The 21,520-nt window shown below is 39.9% G+C and overlaps 2 protein-coding genes across 2 annotated transcripts; both read left to right on the forward strand.

The window, feature by feature from the left end:
• The first annotated feature begins 2,640 nt into the window (after nt 1-2,640).
• si:dkey-250l23.4 (E3 ubiquitin-protein ligase RNF180) lies at nt 2,641-9,463 on the forward strand. The gene is made up of 4 exons (XM_035658243.1): nt 2,641-2,784; nt 7,208-7,445; nt 8,463-8,588; nt 9,258-9,463. The coding sequence occupies exons 1-4, from the start codon at nt 2,641-2,643 to the stop codon at nt 9,461-9,463; spliced, it is 714 nt and encodes a 237-aa protein (XP_035514136.1).
• A 2,227-nt stretch (nt 9,464-11,690) lies between these two features.
• Nucleotides 11,691-19,799, forward strand: rgs7bpa (regulator of G protein signaling 7 binding protein a). Its single transcript, XM_035657788.1, has 6 exons — nt 11,691-12,638; nt 13,666-13,832; nt 17,056-17,186; nt 17,589-17,733; nt 18,517-18,587; nt 18,798-19,799. The coding sequence occupies exons 1-6, from the start codon at nt 12,489-12,491 to the stop codon at nt 18,887-18,889; spliced, it is 756 nt and encodes a 251-aa protein (XP_035513681.1). The 5' UTR covers nt 11,691-12,488; the 3' UTR covers nt 18,890-19,799.
• Nucleotides 19,800-21,520: the final 1,721 nt, after the last annotated feature.

The following is a 21,520-nucleotide window of genomic DNA, read 5'->3' on the forward strand; positions in this document are numbered from 1 at the left end:
GGTCTGCTCCTACAGCGGCAGTAGAGGAGGCGGTGGAGGACGTCTCTTGAGAACAAGAAGAGCCTGGTTTGCTCTCTCCAGTGCTCAATGTCAAGTCAATGCTACCTGACCTGATGGCCTCATCCAAATCTGTGAGTGGAGCTAGAGGAATCTTTTTCCTTGCCATCTACTGAAACACTTCTTCAACGATTCTTGCTTTTTTCTTTACATCCTCCCACTGGGGTGTCTCATCTTTTTACTGCCATTTAGACCTTTTCTCTCCCCCTCTTTATTGCAGTGTGTTGTTCTGTGAGGAAGGATTTTATTGGCCAAAGTCTTCTTGGTTTCCCTGTCCTTTGGTAGCAGCAGTGACACTGTAGGATCCTCCATCCAGAGAGGTTTGTATGGCCACAGTGGACTGCAGTGTCTTGACAGACTCATCAATCACCCGGGAGACGAACATTTTTGCTACCGTGGTGGAAGAAGCAGAAGAAGATATACTGGAGGCAGGTCTTGTGCTCTCGTCTAACCTTGTGAAAAGTCTGGAGCTTGTTTCTGTCTCCGCAATCCAGTCTGAACAGGAACACCAAGAAGAGGAATACAATGAAAGGGCATCCTGGCTGATTGTAGGGGTGCAAAGGCAGGTGACCTCCTCATTGTCTAGAATGTCATCACATTGCATCAGCTCAAACTCTGCATCAGTTTTGTTTTCTGAGGGAACAGGGATAATTGCGTTTATGAGGAAAGAAGGTGATTCAGAGATTTTGTCCATGTTCTCTCCTTCTTTATTGATGTTACTTGAATCAAAAATCCAGAGAAAAATATAAACATTGGAAAACTGTAAGCTGTGCTAAAAGAGCGCTGAAACTATTTACTTAACATAAACTATACTCAGTAATAATTCATAAACATGAAGTCTGTAATTATAATTGTCTTTAAAAACTCCACTTAAGCTAAGTTTAGATAAACAGAGCTAAGCTAAACTAATGTAACTCAGTTTAACGTAACCCAACCTAACATAGTCTGTAATAATCTTGGATTTCATATTTTCTGAAGCTGTTCTCCTTTCCTCTGATGAAGAATCATCTGTCCCTTCTTCCTACATTCTCTGTTTGAAAACAATGAAGCAGCCTTTTGGAACAAAGCACCATTGAACAGGTTATCCTGACATTTTAATTGGGTCCCAAGGTTACTTAGGAGCAAGTAGGCTGGAAGTCTTTGACAACGATGCACCAGCAGAAATTAATAATCAATTCAAATAAAGGAAAAGTCTGAGGAATAATCATGAAAACTACACACAGACACACACAACCACTCTGTGCTTTGCATATAAACCCCAGAGGGAAAAAAGCTGACGCTATGGTAGTGGATGTGAGAAAAAAAAGGTGGCTCTGGTTTTTTCACCTTATTTTTGTGTATTCAGTGGTTGCATAGCAGTGTGTTTTCTATAGGTCACACAGGACAATAGTGAGGCCATGAACAGAGCACCTATTGTAATGGGGCTCACCAGGGGGACTTTGTCTTTGTCAACAGTGTGGAATGTCCCAGGGGGCTAACAGGGGCAGGACAGGCTAGGCCAGGGGGCTGCACTGCTCACCTCCTCTACACTGGAACAGTCCCTCTAGCTCTTAGAAAAAGAGCTTGAACCTCTACATCCAGAAGGAGTGGGAGGCAGAGAGAAGACTTAGGGAAAGATGACAGGGGAAAGACCAGGCTAGCTGAAGCTGCATCAGATGCGCTCTGCTGGTGACTGAGTGGCCTGAAAACGCCATCATGAGCTCCCATGTGGGGGCCTCTGGGTTTGATGGCTCAGGCAGATTTGGAGAACGTGGAACTGAGGAAGTCAGTGAAGAGAACAGTAACACTGAAACTTTCAACCCGTGTTTAAAGGCAGTGCGACCGAGGCTGAGGAGTGCAGATCCAGCTGGAGAGGGAAGGTCAAGCAGTGTGGACCAGCTGGTGAGACCTGCCCTGCCAGGGAGGAAAGCCCACAAGAAGACCTGCAGCAAGGACAACAGAGGAAGATGGAGAGAGGGAAACCAAGACAGGGATGAGGAGAGACAGAATGTTGAGCATGTTGGAGGCAGGGAAAAAGGAAGACAAAGTCAGAGTAAAACTGGAAGAACTGAGACACATAGAGATGGAGCCCAAGACAGAAAGAGAAGAGGAAGCCCTGAAAGTTTGTCTAGCAGTAATTCTGACATCCAGTTAAACAGCACTTTGGAAGTTGGAGAAGGATCAAACAACTTGCAAAGAGGACAACCGTGTCCTCATCACAGTATTGGCTGCACCCGGACCATCGCTGCCAATTTAAACCCCCTATCTCCCTGGCCAGCAATGAGGTCCATGTCTTCTGCTCTCCCTCAGCCTCCCATCCAAACCAGATCACCTCAAAGACTCTCATCCAAGACAGCTACAGGAGACCTGCACCGCTACTCTTTCAGTTTATCCAGAGAACCAGATCCATTATGGGTGGACGTGACAACAGCGGCAGCAACTAGACGATCATCGCAAAGCCATCCTGCTCAGACACACATCCCGTCTCTCACCAGCTCAGAGCTAGGAGAAGAAGAAGTGGAGGTGGAGGACGAGGAAGAAGAGGAGGATGTGGAAGATGGCGAGGAAGGAGGCAGTGGTGTGATGGAGGTGATGAGTCAAACCATGACCTCAGCAGTGGTGCCGCCTTGTGTTCCTTTTGGGGAGAGGATGATGAGTAAAAGAGAGAAGAACAGGATTAAGTGTCTGAGGAGGAGGCAGAGGAGAAGGGAGAGGTGGAGACAAAGTCAACTGCAGGAGAGCAGACAGGTGAATGACACAATTAACTGAGTCTTCAATATGATATGCTTGATACTGAAGTCACTGTTCTTTCACCAAATGTTTTGCCAGTGGTTTTAGGATTAAGATTAGGCAAGTACCTCATATGTTTGTGTGCCACAAGCCGAACCACAGAGCCGGTGATGAAATCACTGAATAATTTATTACTATGTTAATATGATGCAAATCATTCATTATCTATTGAAGCAATGTGATTTTTTTATGTGGCCACCGTAAAACTGGGAGAAGTAGGGGCAATTATCTACCACTGAATGACACACTTTTTACCAAATCAGACATTTCCCTCTTCATGTGCAGTCTTCATCGGTTTGCATTAGCAGGATACTTTACATTGAATAAGAAAAAAACATACTGTTTTATTTTGGTAAACAAAACAAAAGCATCAAGTGATGCCTTCAGATTTATAGTGAGGCACTTCAGACTTAAATTACCTAATTGATTCACTTAAAGGTCTATTTACATTTTAGGATGGGAGGCTAATGTAAAAAAGCAAGTAAGAGTTTTGTGTGCATGTGTGTCTCTGGCACAAAATAGGCACAAAAATCAGACTAATATTGCTGGGTTGTGTCCACTTTTTACTGTATGTATTTATGCTTTGTGTGGCTACACGTGTATTTATGTGTATGTGTCTGTGTGTGTTCATTTCATCTAGAGTCTGACTCTCGACAGTCCTATCAGCACCCAGCTCATCTCAATAGCCATTGTCTGTGCGGTTTAAAGTAGGGTTACATCTGAATTAGTTGCATGATGAGGCTTGGGCAGAGAGCCCTTCAAAACCAGCCAGACAAAAGAGCATATTCTGATTTTATTGGCTGCTGCAGATCTGCAGTCACGTTGGTGGATTAAAATTATTCTGACTGCTGAATTAGAGACAGCTGAATAGAATTAGTTGCTTTGAAACAGAGAATATCCATTTCCTAATTCCATATCCCCCTGCTGATTATATTGTTTTTAGTTTAGATATTCCTCTCTCTCTTGTATTGGAGTTGGTGTGGTAATGTTTGAGCATGATGTATAAATTCATAATGCACACTCTATCTGACTGTAGCAGATAGAATTGTGTCCTTTATAATATGGTGGATTATTATGTGGGAAAGAATAGATGTCATATGCCAACATGAGGAAAATATAAGTTTGTTTTTATGCTTTTTTTTTTCTTTAAAGACATAGATATTTTTGGTTAATCAGTTCTCATTCAGTTTTCTGCCGAAAGTTAAATGTCTGATGTGTGTATGTTCACTACATAGCTCAAGTCAAGAGGTGATTAGCTGAGCTATGTATGTAATGCGAGTTGTGGTTTTACGGGCATTGCGTGCGCTTTCCTGGTGACCAGTGCAGTGTTGCCAATTTAGTGATTTTCTTGCTAGATTTAGTGACTTTTAAGCCCTAGCAACTTCTGGGCAGACTAGCTCCTCTCCCTTGAAGAGAGTCACCTGTATTTGTCATTGAATGTGCTCTAATGTGGCTGTGGCTTTCTGAACTGACAACAGCACATTCAGCCGACCAATCAGAAGTCAGACAGAAATACATTAGCAGGGAATGTGCGTACATCCCAAACAGTCACTGATCCTCATTGTTTTTCTCGCTTTTGTTTTTGTTTTAAACATTTTAACTTGACTGCTCAAGTTTAGTTTTCTCTCAAAATTTTGAGTTTACAAGAGTGGCTTTACTCCAGTGTCTGGATCGTCTTTATTCATAACATAGTTCGACAGTCTATACAACAGCCTTCATAAAAAGTTTTTGAATTTGGACCTAGATTCAGATGCATATTGATGAATGATGTCAGCTTGAAAAATAAAAATCGCTAATGATAAAGTTAGAGTCAAGTAAACTTGCCATATTTTTTCAAATCTTTGATTTAAATAATTAAATTATGATGTCACAGACATGTAAATTAGCATGTTAAGTAATCTAGCGTCCTCTAGGAACTTTTCAAGCAGGCTTAAGATACTTTCCATTGAATATCATTGGGCACCTGGACCTCTCAGAGTGAAGGCAAGACTCTAGGAAGTCATCAGCTTGTGAACTTGCCATCTTAATATTTATGTTTGTGTATGAAGGAACAAACAATATAGAAAATATTCATTTTTGAGCTTGAATGGTGCTGGTAGCCATATACTTGCATCCCCCTGCTTCCTGTGTTTATGCTAAGCTAAGCGCCATACTTAATGCACATGCATGAGAGTAGTATGGATCTCTCCACCTGACTCTCTAAGAGCGAAGTGAAAAACCATGATTATTAAGTAATAACTATACATGCTCTTTTCTCAGCTCTGTCCAGCTTTGCACTTTTCACTCTCATTTGGGGGCTGCTCACTACAGCCACAGCATTTCTGCTATTAGCCATGGAAGTTCAGACTTTACACCTGTCAACGGCAACTGCACAATAGTTTTTCTTATTCACCCTCGCTTTTGACCTGGTTTATATTTTGGATATGTATTATACAATGTGGGTTTCCAAGTATGATGCTTTATTCATTTTCCCCTACAGTTGCATATTTCCTGTAACTGTACTGCCTATATACCTTCCTGGTTGGTGGAAAAGGTAGTTTAACCCCTCTGATAGAATTTCATTCTGAGTACAATGTATTGCGGTACATTTTGCATACAGTATACAGTAGGCCAAAGGTTAGAGCGGGTGTTATTGTCATCCAGTTTCCCACAGGAAGTGGTTTCATCCTGTGTGATGGAGAGCCAATTAGTGCTGGAACGTTCAGTTACTTTATCCAGCTGCTCTGATAGCTGCTGCACAGAAGCTGAAATGTGATTTCAGTTGATAATGTAGAAACATTTAGTGCCATTGTAAAATAAATGCTGAATTCTATCAAATTTACACAAACAACAATTTCTTTCAATTGCAGTAATTCTATTAGTCAAATCAAGCTAATAGAAGTAACAGTAGTAACCAGAAGACGTTTGTTCAATTTCTATTAAAAGATTTGTATTCACTGTTTAAACTTTTACTTCCCTTTGATAAAGAACGGGTGTATTTATTTATTTATGTACACACTTACCAATGTAACCAAGACAAAGTTGCCATGTTACATTGAATGTTGCCAGGGGAGAGCCTAGGTGGCCATGATTACTTGGAAGTTGTGTGCTCTGTGTTCTCTCCTCTGTGTTAATGTCACACCTTGGGAGACAGGGCTGGTGCAATAGGGAAGTCCCTGGAGCTCCCCCTGGGTGAGAAAGTGGTAATTACTCCGGAAGCACCCTTGGGTTTTTTCAAGACTGGAGCTGCAGACACCAATCCTCAGGGGTCTAAAATAGGGCTTGGTACGTCTTCTCATATCGTTTATAGCTAAAAATTTGGAAATGGGAAGCTGAGTATGGACTCAGGTGCAGAGGCACTTGAGAGGGAGGGCAGGCGGACTGCTGAGGGCATTAGAGAGATTTGAGCAGTGGGGGTGGCAGATATTGTATGAAACGAAAGGATACAAGCTAGATTAAAAGAAAACAGTATTGGCCATCTGCAGTGTAAACAAAATGTTTTATCTGTGCATGCATGACTCATACTGTGCCTTATGGAAAACCTACAATAGATTCCTCAAGAATAGCAATAGCAAAGTGAATGGAGTTTGAATTAGGGCCAGCGTCAGGGTCAGATTGCTCTCTCTAACAAACAATGTTTATGCTTTACAGTGATAAGTGAGAAAATTTAAGTAGGTAGACGTTTCACTCTGCTGAACTCACACCTGACACCCTCATGTCCTCACACGTTATTATGCTGTGCAGGTGGGTGTCACAGACGTTTGCACCAATCAAATAGGATGTATTAAAAGTACGGAACAGTATTTTAAACTGAATGTTAAGAGGACCGCAAAAGAATACATTTTCACTTATATTTATGGCCAGCTGGTGCAATGACATCTTGTAGTGATGATGTATGTGGGTGGTTGGGTGGGGGGGTGCCAGATTTCTGGATTGTTCACCTTTGTTCTTTTATTTGATGCAGAGCAAGATTGTCCATTTTTAATCTGTCTGTCTGAGAAGCTTATTCCATGTAGACATGACCTCGCAGAAATGGGTTTGACATCATGATTTTACATTTTAGAGATAAAAGAAGAGATAGGCATTTGAATAAAATAAAAAAATAATCATAGTGTTTTCTTTCACATTTTAAATAGTATCAGAATTGTCTATTTTGGTACCAATCTAATTTGAATCTCATGAAAAACACATACCATAACTAACTACATACTGTATACAAAGGCTTGCAGAGGAACATGTGCATGTTTGCCTGTATACACATAAATATTTATATGCATGAGGAGGAGGTCTACAAGAAAAGATACACATGGGTGCTGATATACTGTATCAACCTTCCACAATCTTTTCGATTCTTCATTGTTTAAAAGTGTCTTCCCCCACTCTGCCTTTCCTCCTCTTCCAGAGTTCAACAGGGAACCCATCCAGCAGCAGCAGCGAGGATGAGGAGGACGTGAGCACCGGGGACAGAGAAGGCTACATCTGTGCAGTGTGTTTGGATGTATACTTCAGCCCTTACATGTGTCATCCCTGCAACCACATCTTCTGTGAACCCTGTCTGAGGACACTGGCTAAGAACAGCCCCACCAACACCCCCTGCCCCCTCTGCAGAACAATCATCACACATGTCTTCTTCCAGAAGGGTGAGCTAATGGGCACAAATCACTTACTGTACAATTCACATGATTTTAAATACTTATCAGCTCTACTCATGACTCTACTCATCGCTCAAGATTGAATAATATGAGATGAATGAAAGAAAATTGCAAAACATGTCAAAGAATAATCCATGACAGTACAATATAAGAACAAATGTGTACAGACACAGGATTACATGTATATTTGCAGCTATATGTGTATTCATATGTCTGTTGGCTGTTGCACAGATGACATCTAAGCTGCAGATTGTTCAGAGGGCCCAGCTGCTGATGTCCCATAGGGAAGAGAGTAGACCTTTAGTTCAGCTCTGACCAGATGAGTCACCCAGACCGAGAAGACAAAATCAAACACACTTTTATTTAGTGCTTTCTGATGGAAATAAGAAGCAGTATTCCTTCTGGTTGGACAATACATTGTGATATGACAAAACATATGTTTTTAGCAAGGCCAGTGGACAATAACACCCCAATCTGAAATGTATTGTCTTTACACAACATGTTAAACAATGTAATGTTATAATAATGTTTTTGCACATATGCTTAGTGAAATGTGTACTTTATGTAACCTTGTGATCACTGCACACTGATTAGACAGGACATAGTCTGATTTGGACAAAGCTATGAATAAGTAATGGAGTTCTGTGATTCACTTTGGCCTACTTCTAGATGTATGTAGGAGAAAGTGAGCGGCAGGGACACTGCTGTGGCCATAAAAAGGCAGAGTGGCCATGGTTATGAGGACTGCAGACACGCTAAGGGCTCTTGTGGGTGATTAGGTGACAAGAATTGTAGATTAGATTCTTGTGTTGATTACCAATGCCAAGGTCACACAGAAACAGAACAAGGAGAAAATGAGGGGGAATGGTGATTCTGCATCTGCTGCTTTATTTTGAATGTACCGAATAAATCAAACATAATCTATCCAGGCAATCAAGAAGTGGAGTTGTGAATAAGATGTTCACTTTTGATAATATTGAGTTTATCTCCTTGTTTCTCTTACAGAGCTCAATCAAACAGCAAGGACATTCTTCCCAAAGGAATACCTTTCCCGGAAACAGAACTTCCAGAAAGCCAGTTGTGCTAAGTGGCCTCTGCCGAGCTGCCGAAAACTCTTCCGTATCTTTGGAGGCAAGTTTTTAATTCCACTGTAAGACTTTGTCAAGACTTGTGACAGGGTAACACTTATACCTGCAAACTATTTATCTTAAAAGTACCTCAAGGCTTCTACAGTATATTAAACACAATGCTTCAACTTTTTAGCATACAGAATACAAATTTAATTGGCTACCTTTCCCGCACACATGCAATTTCTTACTATACACAGAATTAATAGAGAATATCCTGAGGGGAAAGCATTGATGAACCATTTCTCAGACTTTCTAATCTAGTTACAAATACTAATAATGTACCACTAATGTAAGAAATATAATATCCAAAATCTTTCTTTGACTATTGAACACTCAATCTTCATGGCAACAATTATTAAAATAGGATTCATATCACCTGAGCTACACAGCTTCAAGGAAAACATTTACACAACATGGATAGAATGTGAACTTCTCTTCATGTCTTTGAACCCCCTAAATTCCCAAAAATATAACTGAGGACGTGGACTTTCTCGACATTTTTATGCGTGTTTCCACCATAAAAACCTGTCACCATTAGAATCCAATTAGAATCCATTAGAGTCAAGTAAGAATAAAACTGCTATAGAAATATTTTACAACCAAGTTTCATAGATTTTGTCACTTTGATGAAAACCACCAGATGAAATACCTAATTTGTCCCCCAAACCAGGCTTCCAGAGGCAGTCCAGTCCCATTGCTAGACGCCAGTTCCCCCATGGAGGAGGCTACCGTCTGGATGCTATGGACTTTGAGGATGACTCTCGAGGCTGGCATTTTGACATGGATATGGTCATCATCTACATCTACTCAGTCAACTGGGTTATTGGATTCTTCATATTCTGCTTCCTTTGCTACCTTTTCTTCCCTTCTTTTTGACAGTCAACAACAACAACAGTGTGCCAGCTTGTTGTCTTTCATGAATAAATGATTGAAACAGGAAATTGTAAGGATGTTTTGGAATTCAGTAGTTTCTGTTCTCTGTCTCCACATGATGCAAATGTAATGTGGGTTGCACAATATGCCCTGTATGGAGGGGAGTTTATATAGCAGCTCCAAGAACATAACATTTCAGTACTACCACAGGTATTGCATATTCCCATGATAATAAAACACAGAGGAATAACATGAGTGAGCTCTTTTTGGGTTGACTTTCATGTTTATGCATCCTCAGAAAACTTAATTAAATGAAAGATTTGCTCTGGTATGGGTTGAGACCATTTGTTTTATGAACCTTTCTGTTCCAATTTGCCACCATACACCATATCCTTGCTACTAAACCTTTTTAATTGGCACTTGCATTAAACTATGGAGTATGTCTTGCTAGACGTTTTCATTTGCTGTTTTTTTTTTCACTGAGAAGGAATTGTGTGTTTTGTTTGTTCTTAAGCACCCCCTGGAGGGAATAAATGTTTGGTTGTACTAAGTCACTGTACACACAAAAACACATACATACATACATACATGTATGTAGATCTGACTTGAAATTTAATTAGTAAATTTTAAGTGATTTCTATTTTTGGTAATGAAATCATGCATTACAGCCAAATAAATAGCTTTTTTCCTGATACAGTTTTATACCAAATATGCAATTTCTTAACTTTCATTTTCGGTAGTATGTGGTGGCTTTTAAATCTCTACGTATGCCTAATGCAAATATTGTTCTCTGCTTGGCACAACTGTTCAATAATAATAAATTGGAAGCTATTTATAGGCTCAGTTGACAATGAGTATTTTAATATAAACAATTAATCCCATCTAGCTGTCAATAATATATCACAATTCTGTTGATAAATCATGACAATTGTTAATGAGGAGCTAATTTACACATTACTTACATACATTTGTTAAATATTAATACATAATTTATGATATCATGAATCATATGTAAGTTATTTGTAAATAGTTTTAAGTAGGTATTATTAAATCAGTTGTAAGTGAACTAAAAATATATGTTATTGTTATTATTTGTCTTCTATTTACATTCATTTTCTGTGTTTAAATATGGTACAAAGTGTGTTGTTGTTGTCTCTTCTAAGAGATCTACACCAAAATCAAACATATGATCACTGCTGAATCTGTTACATTTAAATGCACATAAAATGACACTGTAAGTGCACTGTATGTGTGTGTCTCTTTGTGTTGGAGACTTGCAGCTGTGTGTGTGTGTGTGGGTTTATGTCTAGTACACTTTTGAAAGTCTTCACAATTAAATAGTAATGCAGGTTTAGAAAGAGCACTCACCATACACTGAAATGGACTCCTAATTTATTCAGAAAATCTACCACATAGTTTCCTCTGTGTGGTTGTGAAAAGCAAGGAAGGGCAAATAGTCAGCGGCTGAAATGTTGAAAGAGTAAAGTTTCCTGGGTGATTTTGTTTTTAGAACAACCATAGACAATAAACTGGCTCATTTTGTTTATAAATTACACATTTATACATACTATATTCTTTCTTTGATCCCACAGTGCTCCATTTGTGTGTGTGTGTGTGTGTGTGTGCATGAAAGCTTGCTTCCAATTTGCAATACCATTTTTGCAAGTGGGCCTATTGCAATACCAACTATTGGTAGTACTTGGGATTGGAAAGTATTGGAAATCCCAATTTCCAGTACTTTTTATGTTTATGTATTTATCCATAGTGGATATACCATGCGTTTTTTGGCAAGTAAGATTACCATAAGTAAGTAAAAAAGAACAACTACCAAGCAATATAAGATTTTTAAGCATAATGCTGCCAGACCTCAAAATCGACAATAAAACAGTCCTAAAAACAACCTTAAAAAGATCTTTGCATCACTGTGAATTCTTAAGAAGTAGTAACATAGGCTACACCATACTGTGTGCATACAAGAATATAATATAGTAGAGAGAGAAATAGAGATTCTACATGTAAATATTAGGAATAAACCGTAGATGCAGCGTCAGTAAAGTTTAAAGTCTTTACTGGAATGTTGAACGACTTGTATTGTACTTTACTCTGTGGAGGCAAAAGTGACCAGTGCTTAAATAGCCTACTGCTCAGGGCGGGGGTCTGACTTGATGGGCCCTATTAGTATTCCCGTCCTTTGGGTGCGCAGTGTTGCCAGCCACAGAGCCACGTCAGGCCTGTAGCAACTGCCCGTCTTGTACTGCCTCTCCAAGGTTAGACATAGGCCCGCCCGACGAGCTGGAAGCACTAGAAGGCGCTCAGGCACCGGGAGCCGAGCTGACACCGCGATACCAGGAATTAAGTTTTCTTGAACGTTCAGATTTCCTCCGGCACAGAGGCTTAAAGTGTCGGCTGTACGCTGCGAAATAGTCAGCGGGGACATTGGCAGCGTTATTTCTCTATAAGGAGGTTGTTGTTCGGCTAAGGAAAGATCGTTATCGCCCGTCTTATTGGTGCTTAATGGAAACGCGCAATCATAAAAAATGGTTGCATTTGGAGAATATCCGTGAATGCGATTGTCTCCTTCCGACATCGGTGCGTCAGAGAAGACACCTCAGCTAGCTGGGCTCCGGGTTTTGGGTGTGAGAAGTCTTCACTGTGCACCGTGTGCTGCTGGAGTGAAGGTGACTTGCGCCCCGTCGCAGTCAAGGCAATGCGGAGAGGAGTCGCAGGCGCTCATCCGGTACTTTTCCTGCGCTCTGAGGCTCGTCTGGGAAAATATTTGCTCCGTCTCCCACACTAGAGAGGGGAGGAACGTGAGAAAGAGATAAGCAGAGCAATAACAACAATCGAGGTTCAGCCACAGCCAGTAGTTGGCGAAGGTGAATTGAGCGTGAACGGAGGAGAGAATAAGGTGAGCAGTAAGGTGCAGGGTGGTGAGGTAGGAAAGAGAGAAAGTGGTGGTAGTTTGGGAGGGGGGAAATAAGACAAAACCGTTCTGTATTAGGGCTGTTTTATTAGTGGATGTGTATGCATGAGTTCTGCATCGAATGGGCGCAAAAACCGCCCCAGATCAGCCGGGAACATCTTCCAGATCGGCAAGCCTCCTCACCGAGAGCCACAGAGGAGGGAGAGCACCGAAAGTACCCGCAAAGCCCAGCGCGCCGTGGCCGACTGCAGAATGGTAGGTTTGCGACACGCCAATGCCTGCATGGTGCCTCTAATAAGGAGTGTTATGTTATTATCCTAACCTCTCTTTGTTCTAGGACGGTCGACTATGCCGTGCATGCAGGATGCACAGGCGACAGCTGTTAATAGCTGCAAAAAAAAACCCACTGTAACCCGGTCTGGGAACCTAAAAATAGCGATATGCATTTGTATTGCTTTGTCGGCAGTGAAGCCAAGCAGATCATCTCGGCGTGCAGATTGACTGTGTGATTTGCATTTAGAGAGTGGAAAGCTGCTGGTGATTTTGTGTTGATTACTAAATTGCCCGAATTACAAGATTATCTACGGAGGTGTTCGTGATCATGGCACGCAGGGTCCTGTGTTTTGACAGATGCTGGCAGGAATGATCATATGTACAGCCTGCTTCACCCTTTCATACATCAGTGAACGTCATGGAGCCTCGCTGTTCGTATACAGGAGTACAAGCAGGATGCTATGCAGGAGTTGCACAAAATGAACGAAATCTTTGTGCCCCAATCTCCAGCTCTGAGGTTGTGCAAACAACCAAACTTAGCATAATGGGACCTCCGTCAATAAAAAAAAATCAATCCATTCATCATGCGCTCTGACTTTGCGGAATATTTTAATGGCTAAGATTCACTTTTTTTTTTTTTTTCTTAATCACACGTTTCTCTCAGAGATCAGTGGGTTTTTGTCATCGCATATGTGCAAGGTGGCAATTTTTAGAGTACTACTTCTTTTGAAGCCTACCACCATGCACCTGCACTGGCAGATTATTTGCCCCAGTGCGAGGGGGGGGGGGGGGTAAAAAACAATAGCAAGGCTGGATATAGTGCTGCTCAGCATTTCCTTCTTGCCTGACACGTTTTCATGTTGACAAGTCAATATGCAGGGCCATGGATTAAAGGTATTCCACTGCAATGACCAGGACAGGACGTTTGTTATGCTTGTGTGGTGCTTGCTTGACGGGGTCATTCGGGGAATAACTTATTTTTATGTTTTATTTCATTTCATTGTAACAGATCGTCCAAGAATTCAATACACTTGTGGCTCTGTACCGTGAACTGGTCATCTCCATTGGCGAAATCACTGTCGACTGTCCCTCTTTACGGGCCGAAATGCTGAAGACCCGAACTAAAGGCTGTGAAATGGCGAGAGCGGCACACCACAGTCTCTCCTTGATATCGGGGTGAGTTGGCACAGACGCTGTCCATGGTGCTGAACATTAGTGCCTAAGAGCTCTCCTTGGCTCTCAAAGTGTAAACCGCACCAAATGGGGCGTTGTGCAACACCACTGCGCCTAAAGTTGTAAAGTATCTAATTGTATCTCTCAATTTGCATAAGTATCACAATTTGTAGGCACATGTATACTTTGAGCCCGCTCCTCCTCTACTTCAAAGAAATCATCAGCAAGTGTCTGCTCCATTAGTGTGAAACCAGTGAGCTCGGAGTGGGGAAAGAGTTTAGGGGAAAAAATAACGAGAGGTCAGCTTTTAAAAACCATGATGTCTCTAATTGCTAACGGGACAGCTTTACCAGGAAGCAACTACAACAACATAGTGTAACTGACCACTTACCATTAGCTTGGGCCTAAAACGTTAATGCATGAAGTGGAATGCTTCCCAGGGCGAATATCTGAGATAATAGTATCAATATAGTGGAGCCAATGACTTCTGCATTGTTGATTACAATGTATTGTGAGAGTGGCTGTGTGTGTGTTTCTGTGTGTATTTTGTTGGTTGTGTCTCTGTTATGGCCATTTAGATACTATTGAACATTTAGATACTAGCTTCCTGGATGTTAATGTTTATTAGAGTGCAGAATATTTATGTGCAAGAATCTGAATCCAGTCAGAGTGATACATTTCGAACACTCTCTGCTGAGTAAAATATGTTACGAGTGGTCTGTATATGATGTTGAGTTTTGGTTGAAAATGGGGGGGGGAGCTATGATAGAAGTCGACATGTCTGTTGACTTGGCCTGCACCCTACATTGAACATCTACTCCACATTGGTGCCAGTGGAAGAAGGGCAAAGTGAGGCTTGGGATTTGAAGGTCCTCAATGAGGCTGAGATGCCAGCTGACTTGGCACCCTCAGACTTACTTAAATAACAATCAGACAGACTGAAGCCAGTGGTGTGAGACAGATTTGGAGGATGTCTGCAGAGCTAGCTGCTTGCCAAAGCCAGGGTGCTACTGGGACAATAACAGCATTCGGTTTACTAACTATAGCTTATATTCCTCCTTATAACCAGGCATACACATCTGTTGGAGACTTTTTTAAAGAAATGCTTTAAATATCAGTCTGCCATATTCTTTTTGAGGATGAGGCTGGAAGGATGAGTTTAAAATGTGTTGTTTAAAACGCTATCTGCTCTGTAACCTATTTCCTGGCTCAATAATTAATACACTATATCTTGGAGTAATTTAAGAATGCATATCCTTCACTGTCTGTTACATGCATGACAAAGTCTATCCATATAATGTATGAAAGCTTTGAGCCACATGTGCGTGACACACTCATGTGGTTACCCAATGAACATGTCTCCTGTATGTTTCCCGTCATGCAGAGGCATGAATCATACAACATTTATTGAACGGGGACATCTTGGTTGCTTTTTTATCACAAGGCTTTAATAGCATCCTATTTAAATCTTTCGAGAAACAGTTCAGTTTACAGAGCAGAACCTTTATGCTCTGCACTATTGTTTTTCCAATATATAGCTTGTAATTATACAGCTAGATGCACTTGTATCCGTCTCTCCAAGCCAACAAGTACTACCCGTTATAGTCCTGTGCTTGAATTTCCTGCTGCTGCTATAGAAATAGAGACGGTGCAGCAGCTTTAGAGAGAACTCTAAGTTCCCACTGATAACAGCATCAACATCATTGTCATAATCATCACCAGCACATACTCTAAACCTCCTTCTCTAAAAGCTCTCCGGGCCATTTCAATGCTCATCTCCACTACTGGAGACACAGAGCTTGAATTAGACAGCACAGGTCATTCCCCTTTAATCAAATAAAGCCAGTGTGTCTGAATGGTTTGAGTGATGCGGGGCCTCTCCGATGTGCTAGAGGAAAGCTGATAAGCAGGATAGCATTGATGACAGCTGTGCTTTAGCAACAGTACTGTACAAAACAAGGATGGAAAGGAGAAGCTTGCTGCTGGAAGAGGGGAACACAGTAGCATGATTTAGTGTGAGAAATATTTGTACCAGGTGCAAGTTTCACGCCTTTCATCGCTGTCACTTTCCCATGTGATATCACACCCACTGAATATCACCTGCTGTAGTTTCCCCTTGAACACCAGATTTATATGGTTGTGAAGCTACTGCAGTGTCTCATAAAAGCTAGTGATCAGCTTTGGGTAAATAAAAAAAATACTCAGAGGGAGTTTTTATGTTTGAACTTCTTCACTGGGATTCATTTATATATTCTCAGGCTGTTAAACAAGCTAGAAATATGGACACTTTGCCATGTCTGCTGTAGACACAAAGCAACAGAAACAAGTCTAAAGAAGTATATTTATCCTATTTACTCATCATTAATACAAACACCACATCGGCTTATCCTTCACCTGATGGTTTTAATTTGGTAACGCTTGGTAAACTTTAAATATATATTTGCGTTTATAATCCCTTCTGACATTAGCAACTGCTGTTGTAATCACGAGCAGGCAAAACCATCATGATTACCAGGACTGTGCTTCATATTTGTTAAAAGGGAATATATTTCAAACTAAAAGCATGTGAGTGACATTTGTGGTTGGCCAAAAATATTCAGTTACTGTTGTCGCCTTTTTTTCTACACATGTAAGTGATCATACAGTCTATATCCAATACATACTGCACTCACACTTTAGCAACTCAAACCACAATAACTTTTATAGACAAGACAAATCAACTAATCAATTAAGCAAATAATTCACATATAATAGGGGTCTGTCCGTAGTATAATATCTAAGGAATAATTAGGTTGGATGAATTTGATTTACAACTTAGTACTTACTATTAACACATAGTAAATTGACCTGTACTTGTATAGCGCCTTTCTAGTCTTCTGACCACTCAACCCAACACGGACAGAAACTAATATTCACACACCAATGCACAGGAGCAATTTGGGGTTCAGTATCTTGCTCAAGGATACTTCGATAGCAGCCGGGGATCGAACCCACAACCTTCCGATCAGGGAACGACCCACTCTGTCTCTGCACCACAGCCGCAACATACACATGGGCATACAACTTTACACAGAGACATGGATTTCCCCCCTTTCTGAATGACAAAAAATCTATCTTGACTTAAAAAAAACATAACTATAATTGTAATTTTCATACATAAAGTTGGTCATTGTATCCAGAGTTCATCAAGGTCCAGCTAGCCAATAACCTTGCTGTGTCATTTCAGGCCAGAGGACGGGGAGATCCACCCTGAGATCTGTAGGCTCTTCATCCAGCTGCAGTGCTGCCTGGAGATGTACATCACTGAGATGCTCAAATCTGTCTGCTTGCTGGGCTCCCTGCAGCTCCACAGGAAAGGTTAATACATGAATAAGCCTCATGGCATTGCGTTTCATAAACTTCACAATAGAGTTTGAGTGTAGGTGTGAGAATACGTTATGTGTGCTAGTTTATATGCAGCATTGTTTGTTCTGTTTTTTTAATTTTATTTTAAAAGAAACCAAGACAACCACAACACTAGTAGTTTTCAAATTATATGCACGGATGTAATTATTTTTTGACAGATTCCTACTATATTTCTTTATCCAGATTATCATTTATAACTTGCATGATCAACACAGTTTGGAACAAACACACTGTGTACCTGTTTAATAAAGTTACATTTTAGCTATTTTCATGCTTTTTCCATCTCCTTTCCTTTTTGTTTTAATTTGTGTAGTGGTGACACATGTTTAAGGCTAGCTGCTCTGTGTGCTTCAGGTAAGGATTATTGTGGCCCTCCTGGGGTCGACAGTAAGATCGAGGAGAGCTCAGACATCCCCATCCTGGAAGACACCTCTTCCTCCCCCACTGACTGTCCTCATCTCTGCTGGCTGGTGGCCACTGATATAGAAAACATCGAAAAGTACGTAGATGAAAAATGTAAAAAAAAAAAAAACGTGTTGTGTCCTTCTGTATGTGCGTGTGTGTTTGTAACTTTATTGGTCAAAACACATGTGGAAACATAATGCAAAGTACACAAGTGGACATATTTTTCAGTTTTAGTCACATCGCAATGGCACAACAGGGTTTAACATTTTGCATTTTAACATTCATTCTGCTATTTACATTATTAACAGCTAATCCTCAATTTAAGATATAAGATAAGTTCAAACACACTCAAATATTGCTCTTTTAGCCTCACAAATAAGTTGATAATTTATAGGCGGATTTATAAAATATTTATTTTTATGAAGATATAATTGCACAACAGTATGTGCATTGAGGAAAATTCATATTAAAATAAAAACCTAAATTACACCCAGAGAATTTCCATATATTTGTGTAGAACTGTGCCAACCTACATTATTTACAGTATATGCAGTTATTGTACAGACAGAGCAGACAACATGTGATGTTATTTGTCTGTGGTTATAGCAACCACGTTTTACTTGGGATGTTGAAAACTATTTGAAAGATATGTCACATACTGGGGTTGCATCCAGTACTTACAGAGTGTACTGTGCTTTGTCAGTGTTTATCACATTACATGCAAATTAGACATTTCACTGTGCAATACAGCACATTTTAAGATACATTTTTACATACATTTATGTGTGTGTGTGTGTGTGTGTGTGTGTGTGAAAATACACTACATGATAGATGCTATAGGTACATTACACAAAAGCCCTTATTTGTGTTATTGCAGGGATATGAGGGAGATGAAGAACCTTCTCAGTAAACTCAGGGAGACAATGCCTTTACCACTGAAGAACCAAGGTAAGATAGAAACCAAACACTTTCTTTAACTTCCCTATCTTACACACACTTCACCACACACACACCTCAACCCCAGAGAGGAGTTTTGAATAGTCAGAAAGTATAGAAGATTCAATAGGATAAAGAGGTTTTGATTGAAGCTTGGAAAAATAGCTCAAACCAGCAAAGATGTCCAACTTGGCAGTGGTTTGCGTGTGTTCTTGTGCCCAGATGACAGCAGTTTGCTGAACCTGACTCCCTACCCACTGGTCCGACAGAGGAAGAGGCGGTTCTTTGGGCTCTGTTGCCTGGTAACCAGCTAAGGGCCCCGCCTTCGTGGGTAGGAGGCGGCAACAAAGACACCATTACCCACTGTCCTTCACCACTTGTGTCTCCCACCAATCTATTACTGCCATTTTCAAATAAATTGTCTCTTTCTCTTTTTTTTAAAGGCTGCCCATTTTATAATTTTATTTTGTAATACAAATAAGAATTGTAACTGCAATGTAATGAAAACAAAAGTCATGAACATATATTTTAAGATATTTTGCAACAAATTTTCCCTTTTTTGGTAAATGAAGTCAGATATCTGCTTGTCCAATGTAAAAGAGAATGAGAGGTCATTTGAAATAATGTCAATGTACAAAAACTTCCATGAATGAAATGAGGATTCATGTTTTAAAAAAGGGAATATAATTGTCTGTTTTTGTCAGAAATAATGTAATAACTTATGAATAGACGCCATCCAAATATTTGAGGATGGCACTTGCAAAGGCAAAGTTATACATTTGTCCGTCTAAGCTGAGATAACAGGTTTGTGCACAGTAAGTTTGTTGTGTATTACCATCTCTGTTTCTGTTTCTTGCTGTTTTTTCTTCTTATATGTACTTAATTTAGTCTTCCATAAACCAAGAACCTGTACCCAACTTTAACTTTCCAGCTTCAAAAGGAATATATACAATACTCTAAAAGAAAACTTCTTTGCACACAATATCTATCTATAAATTGAGACATTAGACTTGTATATACACATACTCTTTACGCAATGCTCTCTGAATTATTTTCAAAGTTGAAGTTGGTTAACAAAGAATCTGTTGGTTGGTATAAGCAGGGAGGGTCTCCCTCTGTCTGAGGAAGTCAGTGCAGACAGAGGGTGGGCAGCATGAGTCTTGCTTATTAATGATAGTGATCAATGTTTAGGGCATGGTGAAGATACAGTAGTCAAAGCTGATATAGGTCATTTTACATTGTTAATAAAACTTTTGTTATTGAAACTAATCAACTAGTCTCTGAATTTTTCTTGCATGCAATCCACAAAAATGTCCACTGGGTGGAGACAAATTATGAAAAAAATAGTGAAACTCTCACAAATAACCCAACATTTACTGTATGTTATTTTGATATTCTTTTTGGTTTACTGGGCATTGTCCCACTGATAAGCCTGTTTGTACAGTAAACATTTCTATCTGGGAGGGCTACAGGGGGACAAAGATAGATGTTGATGCAGAGGGGGAGAGAGAGAAAAGTCAGATAATCTCTAAGTCCATAACAAGCAGCTTTTGTTTATATTTACAGAATGGTGCAGAAATTGAGTGGAAAGGAAAGATTATACTGGCAGGCCTCAGACATGATCCAGCTTAGGTGACCAGCTGGATCATGTCTGAGGCCTGCTGCTAATATGAAAAGTATTGTCTCAGTAAATGAAAAACGTCAAGCTTTCTTCAGCGTGTAGTGTTCACTGGCTAACATGGTTTCTTTCATTAATCTGCTACAACCCAAACATTGGACATGTATACTATTTATAATAATTTATACATGCAGGTTAGGTGAATTTAAAGGTGTGAATGTGTGCCCTTTGACAAACTGGTGACATGCCCAACACATGCAGGGTTACACTCAAGTCCTCTACACAGCATAAGTACGATAGAATGGGTGGATGAATGGATACTATAATAATTTTATATATAAAACTGTTGTAAAATATTCAAAATACAGATGATGCATATTTTTTTTGTCGTGGAAGCCATGTATCTCCAAAATTGGTAATTCTGCACATAAAGTGTTCCTTCATGGATTTAGAAATTTCCCCTTCTTCTTAAACTAAATAAACTACTAAAAAACTGTTGGACTATGTAAAAATGCATTGTCACAAAGCTGAAAACAGGGCTGTTTCTTGAAAAGGTGACTTTTTGGAGATGATGATTTTCACAGGACATAACAATATAATGCAAACACGATAACTTCTGTAGATTCACCCTCATTCTCCCACTGATTAACAGTAAAAACGTTTCCAGGACTACAGATGTGTTACAAATGCAGGTCTCAAGAGGCTGCTGAATGTTTTGATGAAAATGAAAATGCATTTGCTGTGTACTTTACTGTCATCGGATCACTATTGAACAGCTGTTGGGGGTTTTCTTTTTTGTCAGGAAACGCTCTTCACCAAACCATCATTAAAATGAGTTTCAGAGACTTGAAAAGGCTATGCCAGTGGTTTCCAACTTGGGGGTCAGGAGCCCCACTAAAAGTTGCCAAAGCTTCATGGGGGGTTGTGAGGCCTTATTGCTTTTAAGCTGTTAATTTTTAAAAGAAACTTTTAAAGAAAAGCTTAGATAGTATGTATGATTGTTTAAAAAAAATAAAAAATAAAGAAAAATACAGACAGATTATTGCATAATAAGGTTCCTAAAACTATTAGGAAAAGAAAAAACAATCTGATGTAATATTCATAAGAAATAATCTTCTCAAAATTCATCCAAATCGCTTGTTTTAAACAAACTTTTTGCAGTTATTGCATTCACTATTTGGGTTAGTTGTAAAGTTTATCATTTGTTCTGTACTATTATTGTTATGCACTGAATATAATATGAAGTATCCATAAAATATGTCAGGGGTCGTCAGTTTACTCAATGATAGAAAAGGGGTCCCTTAAGAAAAGGGGTCCCTTAAGGAAA

This window comes from Morone saxatilis, unplaced genomic scaffold, assembly GCF_004916995.1.
Source record: "Morone saxatilis isolate NCDOM2014 unplaced genomic scaffold, NCSU_SB_2.0 Contig16, whole genome shotgun sequence".
Taxonomy (NCBI): Eukaryota; Metazoa; Chordata; class Actinopteri; family Moronidae; genus Morone; species Morone saxatilis.

Excerpts from the sequence above, each read along its gene's own strand:
- si:dkey-250l23.4 (XM_035658243.1), top strand. The coding sequence starts at position 2,641 with ATGACCTCAGCAGTGGTGCCGCCTTGTGTTCCTTTTGGGGAGAGGATG. Across the intron at positions 2,785-7,207 it reads AACTGCAGGAGAGCAGACAG|AGTTCAACAGGGAACCCATC; the intron begins GTGAATGACACA and ends CTCCTCTTCCAG. Across the intron at positions 7,446-8,462 it reads ACATGTCTTCTTCCAGAAGG|AGCTCAATCAAACAGCAAGG; the intron begins GTGAGCTAATGG and ends TTTCTCTTACAG.
- rgs7bpa (XM_035657788.1), top strand. The coding sequence starts at position 12,489 with ATGAGTTCTGCATCGAATGGGCGCAAAAACCGCCCCAGATCAGCCGGG. Across the intron at positions 12,639-13,665 it reads CCGTGGCCGACTGCAGAATG|ATCGTCCAAGAATTCAATAC; the intron begins GTAGGTTTGCGA and ends TCATTGTAACAG. Across the intron at positions 18,588-18,797 it reads TTTACCACTGAAGAACCAAG|ATGACAGCAGTTTGCTGAAC; the intron begins GTAAGATAGAAA and ends TCTTGTGCCCAG.